This window comes from Physeter macrocephalus, chromosome 6 (assembly GCF_002837175.3).
Source record: "Physeter macrocephalus isolate SW-GA chromosome 6, ASM283717v5, whole genome shotgun sequence".
Classification (NCBI taxonomy): Eukaryota; Metazoa; Chordata; class Mammalia; order Artiodactyla; family Physeteridae; genus Physeter; species Physeter macrocephalus.
Window position 1 is genome coordinate 31,971,433 of NC_041219.1, and position 18,532 is coordinate 31,989,964.

At 40.8% G+C, this 18,532-nt stretch overlaps 1 protein-coding gene across 8 annotated transcripts in view; it reads left to right on the plus strand.

Annotated features, from left to right (window-relative positions):
• Positions 1–18,532, plus strand: part of APAF1 (apoptotic peptidase activating factor 1) — a 122,808-nt gene that overhangs the window by 90,735 nt on the left and 13,541 nt on the right. For 5 of the 8 annotated variants that reach the window (XM_024127488.3, XM_024127489.2, XM_028490476.1 and 2 more), the window contains one exon: positions 3,493–5,685. In XM_024127488.3, coding sequence (XP_023983256.1) covers positions 3,493–3,639 — 147 coding nt within the window. In that variant the 3' untranslated portion in view covers positions 3,640–5,685. Of the gene's footprint in view, positions 1–3,492; positions 5,686–13,087; positions 14,579–18,532 lie in introns of those variants that run through there. The other 3 variants (XR_003680115.2, XR_003680114.1, XM_028490475.2) reach the window with 3 other exon arrangements.

Consider the following 18,532-nt stretch of genomic DNA (forward strand, 5'->3'; position numbering starts at 1 on the left):
GGGTTCTGGGACACATTTGCATAAGGATAGTAGAGGCACAAAGGAGAGGACAGTTCTACCTTTGGGAGTTAGCAGAGGCTTCCAGTGGAGGGGAATGCTTGAGCCAAGTCTTGAGTAGTGATTTACTTGTAAAAGGGGTTGAAGATGATACTGTGTATTGTACTGATCACTTAAAATAGATCCCTAATGAATTAGACCCTAATGAATTAGATCTTACGATACTGTTTTTTCTTACTGAAGACATTGAACTGTAGGAGATGATTCTGATTAATTGTCTAATACAGTATAGATGTTCAAAAATATTTGACTGAATTGAAGTTTTTGGTTATATGGGACCTATGTAGATGCAATTTTATTTAATGTAAAAATCGAGCTTATAAAAAAGATAAGTCAGAGGGCAGTTTTTAGCTCTATGAGAGGATGTATGTTATGATTCCCTTACAAGTTTACATAGAAAATACAATGCTGCTTACAAGATGTTGCATTAAGACTATCACCACTTGTCCTCCTTTAGTATAGAGATAAACTGCACTCTTAGTCTGTTCTGAGGATGATGCTTAGAGGAGCGACATTGCTGTCTTTGTGTTGGAAGCTGGGAGTCTTCAGCCGTATTAACTGCTGAAAAACTTAACTGCTCAGCTTTGACACTGAGCTTCTAGAGACCGTGTCTTTTGATGCTCTGGGCACCGTAGAAGGCTATCACATAATTGTGAGTCTGGCATACAAGATATGATAGAGATCAGTGACCTAGATTTCCAGAGTTCCTGGAGAACCTTGAAATAAACAGCAGAATTGATGTCTGTACTGTAGAAGTTATGTCTTCAGGGTGAAAGAGCCTATAGCCTATATATTCAGTCTGTATATTTCAGTGGCAATCAGGCTGTTCTTCCTTCTGGCTTGATTACTAGCATGGTTAAACTGGTTGTGATATAGCCCAGCTTGCATCTACCCAGCATGTTCATGAGACTGTCTAAGAGCACAGAGCAAATTAAAAGTAAAAAGGAACAGCTGCTCTAATGTCCAAGAAAATAGGCCTTTTGAGTCTGTTTACTTTATAATCCAAGCTGTATGAATCGAATGTCAGTAAGATAAAGTAGGTATCCAGTAGCTAAAAAGCTCTTAACTTTCAAAATTATTCCTATTTATAAGTTAAAAATAATGTAATTTACTTGTGTTATGCCACAGAGTACGTACTGTTAGAATTACAAGAAATCCACATTAATTCGTACTCATGAGGTGAAAGGCTGATTTGAAATATGAAATACATGATGATAAACTCAGGTTTTCCATTATGTAGAGGCAACAGAATATAAAGGTCAGGAGGGTGAGACTTGGGGCAGACTACCTGAATTCAAAGCCTGGATCTGCCACTCAGTAGCTTTGTGATCTTGCACAAGGTGATTTAGCCTCGACTTTCTCATCTGTAAAATGGGTGTAATATTAACACCTACCTCATAGGGTTGGGAGGGTTAAAGGAGTTAATACAAGTAAAGTACTTATACATGGTGGCACATAGTGTACCCTGAGTAAATGTTAGCTGTCTTTTAAAAATTGAAGTATGGTTGATTTACAGTGTTTCAGTTGTACAGCAAAGTGACTCAGATATATATATAATATATATATAATACATATTATAATATATATTATATATAATAATATATACTATAACATAACATATGTAATATATAATATATATTATATAATAATATATATATTATATATATATTATAATATTATATATATATTCTTTTTCACATTCTTTTCCATTATAGGTTATTACAAGATGTTGAATATAGTTCCCTGGGCTATACATTAGGTCCTTGTTGTTTATCTATTTTATATATAGTAGTTTGTATCTGTTAATCCCAAATTCCCAATTTATCCCTCCTTCCCAAAATATCCCTGCTATTTTTTTTTTTAATTTACTTTATTCCTTAGAGCAGATTTAGTTTCTCAGCAAAATTGAGCGGAAGGTACAGAGTTCCCCTATACCCACCCCTTCCCCACGTGCAAGTTTCCCCCACTGTCAGCATCCCCCACCAGAGGGTACATTTGTTACAGCTGATGAATGTTCATTGACATGTCATTATCACCCAAAGTCCATAATTTCTATTAGGGTTCACTCTTGGTGTTGTACAGTCTGTGAATTTTGACAAATGTATAACGACACGTGTCCACCATTGTAGTATTATACAGAGTAGTTTCACTGCCCAGAAGTCCCCTGCATAAGTCCTATTTAATATCATTGTCTTTTAGTCCATATTCGCATTAATGGCTGGGGTAGTGTTTCCAAGTCGAGTGGTCTGTTTTAATAGAGGGAAAGGCAGTGGGTGCACTAGGTTGGGAAGCCGGATAACTCTTCCACCTCTGCCACCTGCTAGCGGTGTCGTCCACAGTGACAAGGCCTTTCTTCTGTCTCAACCCTGGTTTCCTTACTTGTAAAGTGAGGCAGTTGGACTAGGTGATCTCTAAGGGCTTTACTACCTCTACGATTTGCCTCTAGCGACTGTCCTCTGCAGTCTTGATTACACTGCTATTTTATAAAGCAAAATTGTTAGTCCTGGAAAATTTCAAGTTAGTACATGTTGTTTCACTGAGGTTTACTTAAGTCCACAAGGTATACTTTTACCAGTTACCATTACTAATGGTGAACATGAATAGTTGACCCAGTCACACGAGCAAGGCAGAATGCTAGGCATTGACACGGACACAGAAGTGATCATTGCATTCATAATACTCAGAATCTTGATGTACCTGAGGCCTTTTCAAAAGGTGTTCATGTACATGGTCTCTTTTGCCCTCATCTTAGTTGTGAGATACGTAGGTAAGCTTCATGATCTCCATTTAGTAAAGGAATATAAATATTGTTATAATCTTAGCGAATTCAGTAATTGGGAAGAGAAAAGAAGGACTTGGCCAGAGCACCTGCTACATTTGAGATGTTCAGTATTTATTTAGCAAATAAATGTGTAGACTTTTAAATAAAAAACTTGGTCATGGGCTCTTGAATCACTCCTGGTGAAAGGGAAGATTCAGTAGAGAGAACATTCTATCCTGCAGCCCGTATTATCAGTAGTCTTGATATCTGCCAAAATTCCTGTCCATGTCTGCAAAGGGGCATTTTTAGAGAAGAGAGGGTCATTCTTTCCATTCTACTGAGAAGGATATGCAGACAGGAGAATTCAGTCCAGCCATGGCCATATGGGCTTTGTGTAGCCTTCTGTCTGCAGCTCTGAGTAGGCTGCATGTTTCTCCAGCATGCCTTACAGTGGGGTTAGGTGTAGAGTAGCTGTGAGGCAGTCACCAGGGTTAATCAGGAATGGTGGACTGGGTTGATAATACTATATTCAGCATTAAACCTTAGACATCCTTCCTGGTGTTTGCTTTAGTTTGGGAGTGGGGAGGTGATGGGGTGAAGGATCCAGTTGGCACTGCAGATTGTCTCACACTATAATTACCAACCTAATAAGAATTTTATTTTTCTCTGAACAGTGGTGGAATGTTGTCACTGGGGAATCCTCACAGACCTTCTACACAAATGGAACCAATCTTAAGAAAATACATGTGTCCCCTGACTTCAAAACATATGTGACTGTTGATAATCTTGGTATTTTATATATTTTAAAGATTTTAGAGTAAAGTAGTTAAGCAGCAATGTAAGTTGAACTCTTAATTTTGAATTGGAAAAAAAATCCTAATGAAACTGTATTTCAACTTTTTATAAAGCTGTGAATTGTTTTGCAGTACTGCATTCATTACGAAAGTGTTTGTGGTTGGATGAATAATATTAATGTAGCTTTTCCCAAATGAACACACCTTTAATCTTATTTTGCATAATCATATCATTTTTAACAGTTTGTCCTTAAGATACAAATGAAAATGTAAATATGTACCTTGTTATACCACTGGTAAAATTCTCCCTTGATGCATTCAAATTGGTTGACATAATTAATGAGACTAATTTGAAGGAAATATATATTTTAATAATATTATTATTATGCAGGCTGTGCCTCAGGGTAGTAGTGGCTTGATTTCTGAACCACATTTATCCCAAGGGGGTATAGTTCTCCCAAATATAATCTCAGAACTTATTTGCACCCCTTAAATTTGCTTTAAAAGCATTGTGTCTATGTGCACAGTTTGCAAAATTTCCTTTAATTCACTTGATAAGTGAGTCTTAGATTTCAAAAGTACTCTCTGTGAAGCAAAAGTTGCGTGTGTTGGAGTGAGTAGATTTTGTTGGTCTACCTTTTCTCATTAGCTGATGGCAGCCCCGGGCTGGACCTGGACTCTAGCTGTCAGTCTCTGAACTGGGCACTCTCCTGCTTTCTCTGGTTTTTTACATACCAGACTTCCTACTTGACTGAACTTAACCTTTCTTAATCCTCACTTTTCTCTCTTTTTTTTTAAAGTAATTGCTCCACAGTTAAATGTTAGTAAATCTGAATAATTGGGGAGGAGCCAATTTTAATCATAATTTTTAACAACAGAATTTTTCCAAGATACAGAAAAGAGTAAAAAATAATTTTCTTCTAATTCCATTTACTTTTAGATGAGCGGCATTTGCCAGTGCTGTTCTCTTAGTGAATTTCAAGAGAATTCTCTGTGGTTTTGTACGCAATACTGGAAGAGTCATTGTGACTGCAAGATGTCACCTTTAACCTTCCAGCCAGTCTGTTTTCCTTCCCCTTCTCTCCCTCCTTCCTCCTTCCCTCCCTCCCTCCCTCTAAGTTTAATCAGGAAAGATAGTTTTGACAGGGAAAAAGCATATCAACATCAGTAACTAGCTTTTTTGATTTCCTGATTAGGAACTTTAATTGTAGCTTAAATCTAAACATTTTCCCTGAAATATATTTTTTAAGGGAAATGGTGATAAATTAGTAATAGATATGGTTCTTACATTAAAAAAACAACCAAAATTCAAAATTTTTTGTTGCTGCAACAAGAACTAAATCAGATGAGTATTAGCATTAACAGTAGGTAAGCACTGAGCCAGTTTCTATTGTTGGTGCATATTAGTAGATGTGGGGTAGGTAGGGAGGGAACAGACCCCTCCAGATGTATTTTAGATTAGATGTTCTTATTTAGCATTTGAGGGAACCATAAAGAGAGTGAATAAAATATTTTACATTGTTAAGGAGGTTTTTTTGTTTTTTTTTTGTTTTATGGTGGGTTGAGGAATTAATTTAGGGGCTTACTGTGATTTAAGCAAATGTGACATGAAACTCTTAATTTTATAAAAAGAAATTTCTGTAAATGATATGTTCTGCTTAGAGTACCCAAATCATAATTTGATTTGCATACAATGTTTAGGAACTCATTTATGGCTCAGAGTGTAAAGTATTAACTTTCGGAATTAAAAGTCACTTGACTGTAAAAGTATAACAACAAACATCAGCTTTTAAAACACCTTGATTGACTCTTATCTTACAAATAAATTAAAAAGAAAAATGAGAAGAAAGACCAGGTAACATAAGGGAAGAAGAAAAGCCTTTCATAGCAGCTTAAGTGGCCAGTCAAGGGGAGGGTTTTGTTTTGTACTTTTGGATGAGCATTTTTCAAGCATTTCCCCCTTTATTTTTTTTTTTTGTATTGGAAATACATTGCATTTTGTATATATAAGATTTTTTTTTTACATTGGATGTGTCTTGTATGTTTTGAATACTGTTAGTTTTGTATTTATGATACCGCTTACATGATTTTTTGTGTGTGTTGGTATACATTTTAATACATGAATTTAAAACATTTTATAAAAATAAAATTTCTAAAATATTTTTGAAAAACATTTTCAGATTGTTTCAGACTCCTTCCTTGTCCTTTGTTGATCAGAAAACGAATGTGAAAGAGTCTTCAAATTAAAGCCATCAACCTCTCTATCCATGCTTTATCAGCTATATGTAATTCAATTCTATCAAAATTTTCTTTTTCCTCAGTTTGTCTCTGATGCCTGGTGTGGCTGGCATGGAGAAGATCCTGTAAAGAAGAGAATTCATTTATTCATTTTTTCATTCAGTACATATTTGTTGAGATCTGCCTGGCATTTTTGTAGGTATTGGGGATATAGCAGTGAGCAAAACAAAGTCCTTGGCCTCCTGCAGTTGGGGGCTAGGGAGAGGCAGAAAAAAAGTCAGTCAAATTTATAGTGATTAGTTGGTATGTAAGTGAGGAGGAGGAGGGTTACAGTTCTAGAGGGAGCTGCTTGTTTGGAAGGTGACACTCGAGTTCAGACCTGAAAGGTGAGGGAGTGAGTCAGGCAAGTATCTGGAGAGAGTCCCCAAGCCAGGCAGGGTACAGCAGGTGCAAAGACTGGAAAGTGGGACCGGTTGGTCTGTTCCAGAACCAGCATGGAGGCCGCTGTGTCTGGAGAAGACTGAGCGAGGGGAGCTTAGTAGGAGGTGCAGCCAGCTCTGTGGAGGGTCTCCCAGGCCATGGCGAGGATGTCTACCCTGAGATAGTAGCTAGCGCAGGAGCGTGAGCAGTTGGGAGATCTGACGTCAGCTGTAACTTGATCACTTTGGCAGTGGGAACCAGTTGAGAATCAGCTGAAAGGAGGACAGGTGAGGAGGGAAGTGGGGAGACCAACAAGAAGCTTTTACAATAATCTGGGCAAAATGAAGGCGGCTAGACTGGGGTGGCGGCAGGAGAGGCCGGGACAAGTTGGATTCTGGGTATATTTTGAAGGTAAGAGTTAATAAGAGTTGCTAATGGATCGGATACAGGTTGTGAGAGGGACAAGTCAAGAATGGTACCAAGGTTTTGGCCTCTGGCTTGAACAACTGGAAGAATAGAGTTGCTGTTAGCTGAGATGAGAAGACTGTAAAAGGAGCAGGGTTTAGGACAAAGTAAGTTTGAGGTGGGTGTTAGGCAGACACCTGGGGCTGTTGAGTAGATGGTTCTTTTATAGGAAAAGTCTCTGATGGAGATAAAAATCTGAGAGTCATCAGTGAATTGATGGTATTTAAAACCACAGGACCAGATGCAACAAAATGGGTGTAGATAGACAAGACAGGAGGCCCCAGACTGAGCCCAGGGCAGTCTGGAGGTTGGTGAGCTGAGGACCAGCACAGGACACTGAGAAGAACCAGCAAGGACTAACAGTTGCACCTTAGTGTGGTAAGTGCAATGGCTGTGGGGTCCTTCACTCAGTGTGCTCTTGGGCAAAATTCCTTTATTGGTTTATTCGTGCAGCCACCTGTCTATCCTCTATGTCTTGAATATCTACTATGCCTAGCACTGTTTTCAGCAGCAGCCAAGGCAATAAACAAACACATTTTAGTTGTTGGGGGAAACTGGGGACAAGAGATAATAAGAAACCCAGAAAATATCAGCAGTTGTCTTATCTGTAGGGGTTCCTCCCTCTCAGCATTGTTGTAAGGATTTAATAAGATAATGCTCACAGAGTGTTTACTTATCTCAGTGCTTGGACCAAGAAAGTGCTCACTGCACATTCCTTGGTGTTATTTGGGTCCCATCCTCTTTTGCGTGGCAACAGTTCCCCGGCCACTCTCTCTCCCAGCAGTCATGCCTCTGCGTGATCTTTCCAAAGTGCTCATCTTATCACGTCACTTGTCTTTAAAATCCTGGACCTGCTTGTGCTCTCTTGCTTCTGTGGCGTTGTATGTGCGGTTCTCTCTTCTATACTGCCCTTCCCCACCTAATTTTTTTTCCTAATTCCTTCTTATCTTTTTCCTTGAGATGATCCTTCTGCTGAAGGCTGCCCTGCCCTCTCGTAGCCCCCTCTTTTCTCTGTCGTGGTTTTTTTGACCTGTATCGTTTATTTAATGGAGGCCCCCATTAGACTGTAAGCTCCATGAAAGCCAGGTCTGTTGGGTGTTTTATACCAGAGTCCAACAGAAGCCTGGCTCCATTTGGAGCCTCAATAAATCTTTGCTGAATGATTGGAATTCCTGTATGCCCGCATGCCCATAGTGCATTCTGTGTTCTCCCTCTGCACTAGGATGTCACGAGGCTGTCAAGTTAAGATGTAGCACATTACCAGCATTTTCTTCATCTTCCCATTTTAGTTTGGCATTTTGCTGTGAAGCATCGTTAGGGGAAAGTAAAACTTTACTTGGATAAAAAAAGATCTGCTTCCAAATTATATGAAATGAATAAACATATCCCTGGAGTGTTTAAGTTGGCAAGTATGGCAGTCTATTATTCAACATATGTTTTGTGTTATTATTATAATTTACTTACCGACCTTTAGAGAAGGAGAAAATGATTTTCTAGTAACTCTTAGTCTCTTAAGATCACTTGAATGGATCTCCTTACTCATAACCCCTATCCTTAAGACTATGGATATACCATACAGCTATTAAAATACCTAAATTAGAACATCATTTGCTGTGGGGCTATGAGTTTAACCCTAGAAGAATTGTTGTGTAGTTGTATATATTCACATGGCAGGGGCAGAAGAATTTGCATCAAACATGGGACTCACCAGAGACCAGGTCTTTGAAGTCATTTGGCATCAACAGGGACTTACTGCTGAGTCAGATGGCATTGTGAGCAGACCAAAACTTGGGACATTTTCATTAGTTATGATTCAGGAAAATGAGTCGCTGGTGTTCATTGTAACTTCATTTATGAGGTCAGGCCCTCAGAACTGCTTATCACATGGAAATAAAAGAAAAATCTCTCTCTGTAATTTCTCATCACCAGGGCTAGAATAAGTGTCTAGAGAGAGCATTCTGGGCCTGAGTTTGAGTTTGGTGGTTCTGAGCAACTGATCAGCTGGAAAACATCCAGCAGTGAATGAAGACTCCTGCTTAGTACCAAGGTGGCTGTTCTGAGGAGCTGGAGCAAACTTTCACATTCATCAGATTCAAATCTTCCTCTCCTCCCCAGCCCTTATTTTGTCTTCACAGTAGTTGATGCGTTTGCAGACTGTGCAGTCCTAGCTTACAGGGGAAAACTACATCCCAGGCAGTTAATCTGATAAAGCCAGGGCCAGAATCCAAATCTGATTTTCTTTTCTTTATGGAAACACCCACTGGGCTATGCGTTGTTTCAGTTGGAAGTGGAATCCTCTTGGAAACGTGGCCGATAAACACCAGACTAGGGGTCAAGGTGTGGGTCTCAGCAGCTGGGGAAGATTTTGGAGATCTGTGTTTCTCATTTCTGATTTATTTGCTGCACTCTGTCAACTTTCTGAGACATAAAAAATCCTTTTCAGGAGGAAGGAAGGAGGAGCTACTATTTTTTTAAGGGCCTTTTATGTGTCAGGCCCCATGCTGGGCACTTTCCACACATTATTTAATTAAATCCTAACGCCAAGGCTGCAAGGTGTTATCTCTGTTTTCTAGATGTGGAAACAGGTGCAGAGAGGTTAAATCACTGGGACCCCATAGGCAATTGGGGGAGCTGCGGTTTCGGTGCATGGCTGTTGGCCTCCACCACAGCCCCTGGGCTGGAGGATCCAGGAGCGTCATTTCATCTCTGCACTTAATTCGTTGTTCATTTCACTCATTCACATCATGGGTCGTGCATGACCGATCTTAAGTCCTGAGCTCTCAGAGATGATGTCACAGGTGGTCTCTGCTGCTGAAGAGCTTCCACTTCTGGTATCCTGGCTAACCCATCTCTGTGCCCTTAGGGATTGCTCTTGGAAAAAAAAAGCAGCAGGGGCCATTCTGATGGGAGCCAAACGGACAGCAGAGGTTGGGGGATGCTTTGGATTTGCCAGCACTTGGCCACGGCTCAACCTAGTCTCAGTTCACAAATGATTCAAGCACTGAGCAAGGTAGGTGGCAGCCCTACTGCAACCTGCTCCATGGAGAAGCCTGTTTCTACTTTGAAACTTTTAGGTGGTTCATTTCAAATTAGTGGCAGCCCTGGGGCTAGTGGATCCATATGTTTCTTCTGCCATCTTGATTTCATTTCCTTTTCTCCTTTTCCTTCCATTTGAAAAGGTGCCAACTCTCAGAGCCTCAGTTTCCTCATTTGTCAAATAGGGACCGCAACATCTAATTGCAAGGTTTTTGTGAGGCTTGAAAAATATGTCAAACATCTAACACAGGTCTCAGTAGTATAATTACCTTTGTCCCAGTTACAAATTGCTATTCCTTTGCTGCCCACATTTCCTTGGCTTACAAATTGGGACTGTGCGGCTTTTGCTCCACAGAACACACCTCACTCCAGGTATCCTTCTCTACCTCGTGGTGGATCTATCCTCATGGCTGTTGGCTCCCAGGAGACAGACCTTGCTCAGCAGGAAAGCTGTCCCAGACGTTATTCTCTCTGGGATATGCATGTACCTGAGTGGTGGAGGATTAGGAGTGACGTTGGAGAAAAGACCTTGGGCCAGCGGCTTTGCTTTGGCTGTCAAGTGGATCCAAGTTCAAATCCTGGCTGCACTACCATCCCAGCTGTGTGGCCTTCAGCAAATGGTTTAATCTTCTCAAGGAGCTACTTCCGTGGTAGCCTTGGATGTGGGGATCTACGTGGGCTGCCCAGCTTCTCAGGGGATCTGGAGGGCCTGGTCCCTCCAGGAGTGAAGCTTCTCACACTTTACTGCATAAACTGCCCCCCCCCCCAAAAAAAAACCCAGGTCTCACCCCAGACCAATTAACTCAGAATTGCCGGGCATGGGACCCAGGCATCCATATGTTTGAAAGTTTCCCAGGTGATTCCAGAGCACAGCAGAGGTTGAGAACCCATGTCCTCTGCCCTTGCCCTGGATGGCCTACCAAGCCATTGCCAGTCCCACTCCTGTGCCACAGCCAGCTGTGCCTGTGATGTCTGCTTTTGCAGCATGGTTTGTCCACCTGCTCTGTTGTGACACTCTCAGGAACGTCCCGAGCAGCACAGATGTTTGGTGTGCATATTAACACAGCTGGGGGGATGTTTCCTGCTTGGATTTGATGTCTAGCTTATAGAGCAACTCTGCCAAGGTTGGAGTATTACCAGTATTACCAGTTCCTCTTCCAGTCACTGTTTTCTCTGTTCAGGTGTCTCACCTGTGTGTGCTTGCTTTCACCTTTTACCTAGTGCTGTGACATTCCCATTGTGACAGGTACTGGGTTTTTTTGTTTGTTTTTTTTGTGGCAGATACTGTTGGTGGCCATCCTAATATCCAGTCTCTCCCTTTTCCTCACTAACAACTGCTGTATTGTTGGGAGCTGCAGTGTGCTCAGCTAAAATCAACAACAGCTACATTTTCCAATTGCTTATCTAGGGGTAGCAGATGTAAGCAGAACTTGTAGGGTGAAGCTTCCAGGAAAGGTCCCAAAAGGTTGCCTTGCTCAGTTGGGAGGCAGGAGCCCTTTGTTCCTTACCATCTTTTTTCCTGCCTGGAATGTGGATTCGCTGAATGATGGTCTAACAGCCATTTTGTGCTCATGAGGTGACCTTGTAGATGGATGCCACAAGCTAAGGGTGGCAGAGCAGAAATATAGAAGGAGCTTGGGATTTTGATGACAACTGTGGAGCTACCATTCCAGCCCTGTACTATTTATCTCTGAAGTTCATGTTACGTGAGAAAATATTCAACTTCTCCCTTGTTTTAAGAGACTCTTATCTCTGGTCTTTGCTACTAGTCCCTGAATTCAGCTCCTGATACTCCCATAAACAAACCAAGTATATAAGAACAGTTCAGCAAATGTCAGTGACCCCTACATCCCCGTCTCTTCCATCCCCTAGCCCTAGCCACCTACCGTACCTCCTCTAATAACTAGAAATCAAGTTGGAGGTTGTTGAAGTTTGGTGGAATCTCAGAAAGGCGCAGACAGGTGATTCATGGACCAGGCCCAGTCCACAGAGGAGTTTTGTTTGGCCCACACTTATTTTTTAAAAAAAACACTGAACTTGTTGCCAGCATTTGAAAATCTGGTGGTTTCACATAAAAATCCTGATTTCTTAGAAAATCTGTTGAGCCAGGGTCTTCTTTTCTGCCAGGCAGCCATCAGCTGGAACTGAGCATCAGCTGCCCCCTGAGATGATGGATGCGTGGATCATCAGAGTCCACCCTTCACTCATGTCACCTGTGTGGCCTGAAGGTGTCTGAGTTTGCAGTCTTCCCTCTCCCTGCCAAGTGCACACCCCAGAAATGGTCTGCTAAAACAGGATTCCTGAATTTCCAGTGCCTTTCATCCTTCCCAGTCTCCCCTGACTCAGCAGTAGCATGTTGGGCTTTTTGGTTTTCTCTGAGAAGACTGTGCATGCATTTTTTTAAAAATTATTTTATTTATTTATTTTTGGCTGCGTTGGGTCTTTGTTGCTGCAGGCAGGTTTTTTCTCTAGTTGTGGTGAGCAGGGGCTACTCTTTGTTGTGATGCGCGGCCTTATTGTGGTGGCTTCTCTTATTGTGGAGCAAGGGCTCTAGGCGCACGGGCTTCAGTAGTTGTGGCGCACGGGCTTCAGTAGTTGTGGTGTGCAGGCTCAGTAGTTGCGGAGCATGGGCTTAGTTGCTCCGCGGCATGTGGGATCTTCCCGGACAAGGGCTCGAACCCGTGTCCCCTGCATTGGCAGGCGGATTCTTAACCACTGTGCCACCAGGGAAGCCCCTATCTTTATTTTTATTATTATTATTATTTATTTATTTTTGGCTGCATTGGGTCTTCGTTGCTGCACATGGGCTTTCTCTAATTGTAGCGAGTGGGGCCTACTCTTGGTTGCGGTGCTTGGGCTTCTTATTGCGGTGGCTTCTCTTGTGGAGCACGGGCTCTGGGCGCGTGGGCTCAGTAGTTGTGGCTCGCGGGTTCTAGAGTGCAGGCTCAGTAGTTTTGGCACACGGGCTTAGTTGCTCTGCGGCATGTGGGATCTTCCCAGACCAGGGCTCGAACCCATGTCCCCTGCATTGGCAGGCAGATTCTTAACCACTGCGCCACCAGGCAAGTCTCTCATATGTCTTATTGACGAGAGGCAACAAGAGGGAGAACTGCAGGCTCCCCGGGGAGCAGCTGTTGGGCATTTGATTGAAGCACCGAGACATCCAGAGGACAATTAAATTGAGTATTGAATATGGATAGTTTTGAATGGCTTTCATTACCATGTTGTGAACTGACTTCAGGTTGCTAAGAGCAGCTCCATCTCAGCTTGCTCTTACCGGGTGCTGAGACATCACTCCGAGTTTTCCATGTGGCAGGACTTGCAAGACGCTCTGGGCTCGTGAAGTGACATGTGTGCTCCTCGGCTGTCTGAAAACCTCTGTGGCTGTACTGCCACCTTCAGCTGGAGTGACCCTACTGGAGCCATTAAATGGAGAATCTCTATCTCAGTCTGACGTGTAAGTCTTTGTATCATTAGTCATTAACTATGCTTGGGAAGGTAAATGCCCATGAAGCTCTTACAAACATAGGTCTCTGGGGTTTTGGAGAGAAAAACAAAAACTGTCTGGATGATAATTTGCAGCTATGATTATTTATGAGCAACACACAGAGTGCAGCATGTTGGGTTGGGAATGATCATCTTTGCATTAGCGACTCTAAGTAAAATGGAGCCACGGTGAACACAGAGTGAATTCTCGGTCAGTAGACTGGCTTGAGATCAAGACAGGAAACAGTTAAGTGGAACCGGCATTTCCCAGGTCGGCACCAAAGTCTTAGGGTTAATTCCACTGCAAAAATTTGAGTATTAATGGAATCTCATAGGATGCCGGATGGTGATTGGGCAACAGACCTAATGAAATTCCCTGCTTTGGAACTGGTTTCTGTGGGAAGCAGGACCCTGTTGCTGGGGCAGGCAGGGCGTGTGGATGGCTGGAAGGGAGTGCGGGGAGGCTGTTGGAGCCTTGGTGCAGGTAGACTCTGCCAGCCTTTGTTGGCTGGTTACCCAATTTTAAGAAAATGTGTCTATAATGTCAGATTGCTTAATTTTCATAGGAAACATACTCAGTGAATAGCTTATATAAAAAAGGAACTGAAAAACTTAATGTCTTAAAAAAAAAGAGGCTTCATGCCATACAGTTTTCAGAACATGGTTATTGTATTCCAGTTCTGTGGAAGAACAACTCTGGAGGCTAGCCCACTTATCAAATTTTCTTTTCTTTTCAGAAATAGCTTAGGAGCAATGCTGCTTGGGGTCCAAGTATGAATTTTCTCTGATTTTTGAGAATTTGGCCATGTGTTCTTTATCTAAGCCCATCTTCTGCCCCATGATATCCAAACATTTTATGCACCAGGATTATTCCCAAGTATTCCAGCAGAAAATCTGGTATGTCTTGAGAAAAATCACTTCCATGACTTATTAATGAACGAACTAGGCATAATTTTCATTGGGTTCATTTACCCAAATTTATCATAGACTATCATTTAAGAAGAAAAAAAAATAGATGGAGTAATTGAATCGAAGTCCTTTTTGGAATAATATTAACATTCCAGGATCTCCACCCCCATGGATATTTCAGTTGACAATGTGTCAAATTTCCCCTTCAAGAAAATGAGGTGCAAATCCCTTCAATACAAGGGCTGCCTCTCTTCTGTTTGCCCCTCAGACTCCCTCCTTCCTCTTCCCTGCCCTGTTGTGGTTCTGGAGGTGCCTTGTGTAGACCAAATCAATGTGCTCCTTGCCCTATGGCTTCCAGTGGGTTTAGGTAATGCAGGGTGGATGGTGGAGAGTGAGATCAGGGTATTTTTTTTTTTTAATTGAAGTTTAGTTGGTTTACAGTATTGTGTTAGTTTCAGGTGTAGAGCAAAGTGATTCAGTTTCATACATATGTATATATATTTTTCCAGATTCTTTTTCATTGTACGTTATTACAAGATAGTTGAATATAGTTCCCTGTGCTATACAGCAGGTCCTCGTTGTTTATCTGTTTTATATATAGTAGTGCATATCTGTTAATCCCAAACTCCTAATTTATCCCTTTCCCCTTTGGTAACCATAAGTTTGTTTTCTATGTCTGTGAGTCTGTTTCTGTTTTGTAAAAAAGTTCATTTGTATCATTTTTTAGGATTCCACATATGTGATATCATATGATACTTGTCTTTCTCTGTCTGACTGTACTTAGTATGATAATCTCTAGATCCATCCATATTGCTGCAGATGACATTATTTCATTTTCTTAATGACCAAGTAATATTCCATTGTGTATATGTACCACATCTTCTTTATCCATTCATCTGTTGATGGACATTTAGGATGCTTCAATGTCTTGGCTATTGTAAATAGTGCTGCTGTGAACATTGGGGTGCATGTATCTTTTAAATTAGAGTTCTTGTCTTTTCCAGGTATATGCCCAGGAATGGGATTGCTGGATCATATGGTAACTCTATTTTTAGTTTTTTAGGGGACTTCCATACTGTTCTCCATAGTGGTTGTACCAATTTACATTCCCAGCAACAGTGTAGCAGGTTCCCTTTTCTCCACATCCTCTCCAGCATTTATTATATATAGACTTTTTGATGATGGCCATTCTGACCGGTGTGAGATGATACCTCATTGTAGTTTTGATTTGCATTTCTCTAATAACTAGTGATGTTGAACATCTTTTCATGTACCTGTTGGCCTCTGTATGTCTTCTTTGGAGGAATGTCTATTTAGGTCTTCAGCCCATTTTTTTTTTTTAAGTTTTTTTGTCTTCTTTTTTTAAAAAAAAAATTTATTTTATTTTTGCCTGTGTTGGGTCTTCGTTGCTGCACATGGGCTTTCTCTAGTTGCAGCGAGCAGGGGCTACTCTTTGTTGTGGGGTGCAGGCTTCTTACTTCAGTGGCTTCTCTTGTTGCAGAGCACAGGCTCTAGCATGTGGGCTTCAGTAGTTGTGGCTCGCGGGCTCTAGAGCGCAGGCTCAGTAGTTGTGGCGCACGGGCTTAGTTGCTCCACGGCATGTGGGATCTTCCTGGACTAGGGATCGAACCCATGTCCGCTGCATTGGCAGGCAGATTCTTAACCACTGAGCCACCAGGGAAGCCCACATTCTTTTTTCTAAATATTCTTTCCCATTATGGTTTATCATAGGATATTGAATATAGTTCTTTGTGCTATACAGTAGGACCTTGTTGTTTATCCATCCTGTATATAAAAGCTTACATCTGCTTACCCCAACATCCCACCCCATCCCTCCCCCAAACCCTCTACCCCTTGGCAACCAAAAGTCTCTTCTCTACGTCTGGGAGTCTCATCAGTGTCTTATAGTTTTCGGAGTACAGGTCTTTTGCCTCCTTAGGTAGGTTTATTCCTAGGTATTTTATTCTTTTTGATGTGATGGTAAATGGGATTGTTTCCTTAATTTCTCTTTCTGATGTTTTGTTGTTAGTATATGGAAATGCAATAATTTTCTGTATATTAATTCTGTATCCTGCAACTTTACCAAATTCATTGATGAGCTCTAATAGTTTTCTAGTGGTTTTCACAGTGACAGTGTTACTTCTTCCTTTCCAGTTTGGATTCCTTTTACTTCTTTTTCTTGTCTGATTGCTGTGGCTAGGACTTCCAAAACTATGTTGAAAAAAAGTGGTGAGAATGGGCATTCTTGTCTTGTTCCTGATCTTAGAGGGAATGCTTTCAGCTTTTCACCATTGAGTACAGTAAGTCCCCTACATACGAACCTTCAAGTTGCAAAACTTTCAAAGATGCAAACATGCGTTCCATCAACATCAGGCATGAATGAAATTGCAGCTTACCCTCCGTCTCCTATTGCTGACGATCCTTCAGCTCTACCATCTCCCACCTCCTCTGCCTCCTCCTTCTTTTTGCCTGTTGACTCGATGCCAGCCCCTGGATGCCAGCTGTTGTACTGTACTACTGTACTTTTCAAGGTACTGTACTGTAAGATTAAAAATGTTTTATTTTTTGTCTGTTTTTTATGTATTATTTGTGTGAAAAGTATTATAAGCCTATTAGAGTACTATATAGCCAATTGTGTTAGTTGGGTTCCTAGGCTAACTTTGTTGGACTTATGAACAAATTGGACTTACAGACGTGCGCTTGGAATGGAACTCGTTCATATGTAGGGGACTTACTGTATGATGTTAGCTGTGGTTTGTCATGTATGGCCTTTATTATGTTGAGGTATGTTTCCTCTTTGCCCACTTTCTGGAGAGTTTTTGTCATAAATGGATGTTGAATTTTATCAAAAGCTTTTTCTGCATCTGTTGAGATGACCATATGGTTTTTCTTCAATTTGTGAATGTGGTGTATCACATTGATTGATTTGCAGATATTGAAAAATCCTTGTATCCCTGATATAAATCTCACTTGGTCATGGTGTATGATCCTTTTAATGTATTGTTGGATTTGTATTTTGTTGAGGTATTTTTGCTAGTATTTTGTTGAGGATGTTTATATCTATATTCCTCAGTGATATTGGCCTGTAATTTTCTTTTTTCATGATATCTTTGTCTGGTTTTGGTATCATGGTGATGGTGGACTCTTAGAATGAGCTCATAAGTGTTCCTTCCCCTGCAGTTTTTTGGAATAGTTTCAGAAGGATAGGTGTTAACTCTAAATGTTTGGTAGAATTCACCTGTGAAGCCATCTGGTCTAGGACTTTTGTTTGCTGGGAGTTTTTTAAATTACTGATTCAATTTCAGTACCGGTAATTAGTCTGTTCCTGTTTTCTTTTTCTTCCTGGTTCAGTCCTGGGAGATTGTACCTTTCTAAGAATTTGTCCATTTCTTCTAGGTTTTCCATTTTATTGGTATAGTTGTGCATAATAGTCTTTTATAATCCTTTGTATTTCTGTGGTGTTGGCTGTAACTTCTCCTTTTTCTTTTCTGATTTTATTGATTTGGACCCTGTTTTTTTCTTGATGAGTCTGGCTAAAGATTTATCTATTTTGTTTATCTTTTCAAAGAACCAGTGTTTAGTTTCATTGATCTTTTCTATCTTTTTTTTGTCTCTATTTTATTTATTTCTGCTCTGATCTTTATGATTTCTTTCCTTCTGTTTAGTATTATATTGTTTAGCCTCCATGTGTTTGTGGTTTTTTGCAGTTTTTTTCCTTGTAGTTGATTTCTGGTCTCATAGTGTTGTGGTTGGAAAAGATGCTTGATATAATTTCAGTTTTCTTAAATTTACCGAGGCTTGTTTTGTGGCCTAGTGTGTGATCTATCCTGGAGAATGTTCCATGTGCACTTGAAACGAATGTGTATTCTGCTGCTTTTGGATGGAGTGCTATATAAATATTAAGTCCATTTGGTCTGATGGGTTATTTAAGGTCTGTGTTTCCTTATTGATTTTCTGTCTGGATGATCTTTCCATTGATGTAAGTGGGGTTGTTAAAGTCCCCTACTATTATTGTGTTACTGTTGATTTCTCTTTTTATGTTTGTTAATATTTGCCTTATAAATTGAGGAGCTCCTATGTTGTGTGTATATATATTTATATTTGTTATATCTTCCTCTTGGATTGATCCCTTGATCATTTTGTAGTGTCCTTCTTTGTCTCTTGTAACAGTCTTTATTTTAAAGTCCATTTTATCTAAGTATTGCTACTCTAGCTTTCTTTTGATTTCCATTTGAGTGGAATACCTTTTTCCATCCCCTCACTTTCGGTCTGTATGTGTCTCTAGATCTGAAGTGAGCCTCTTGTAGGCAGCATGTATATGGGTCTTGTCTTTTTTTTTTTTTTTTTTGTGGTACATGGGCCTCTC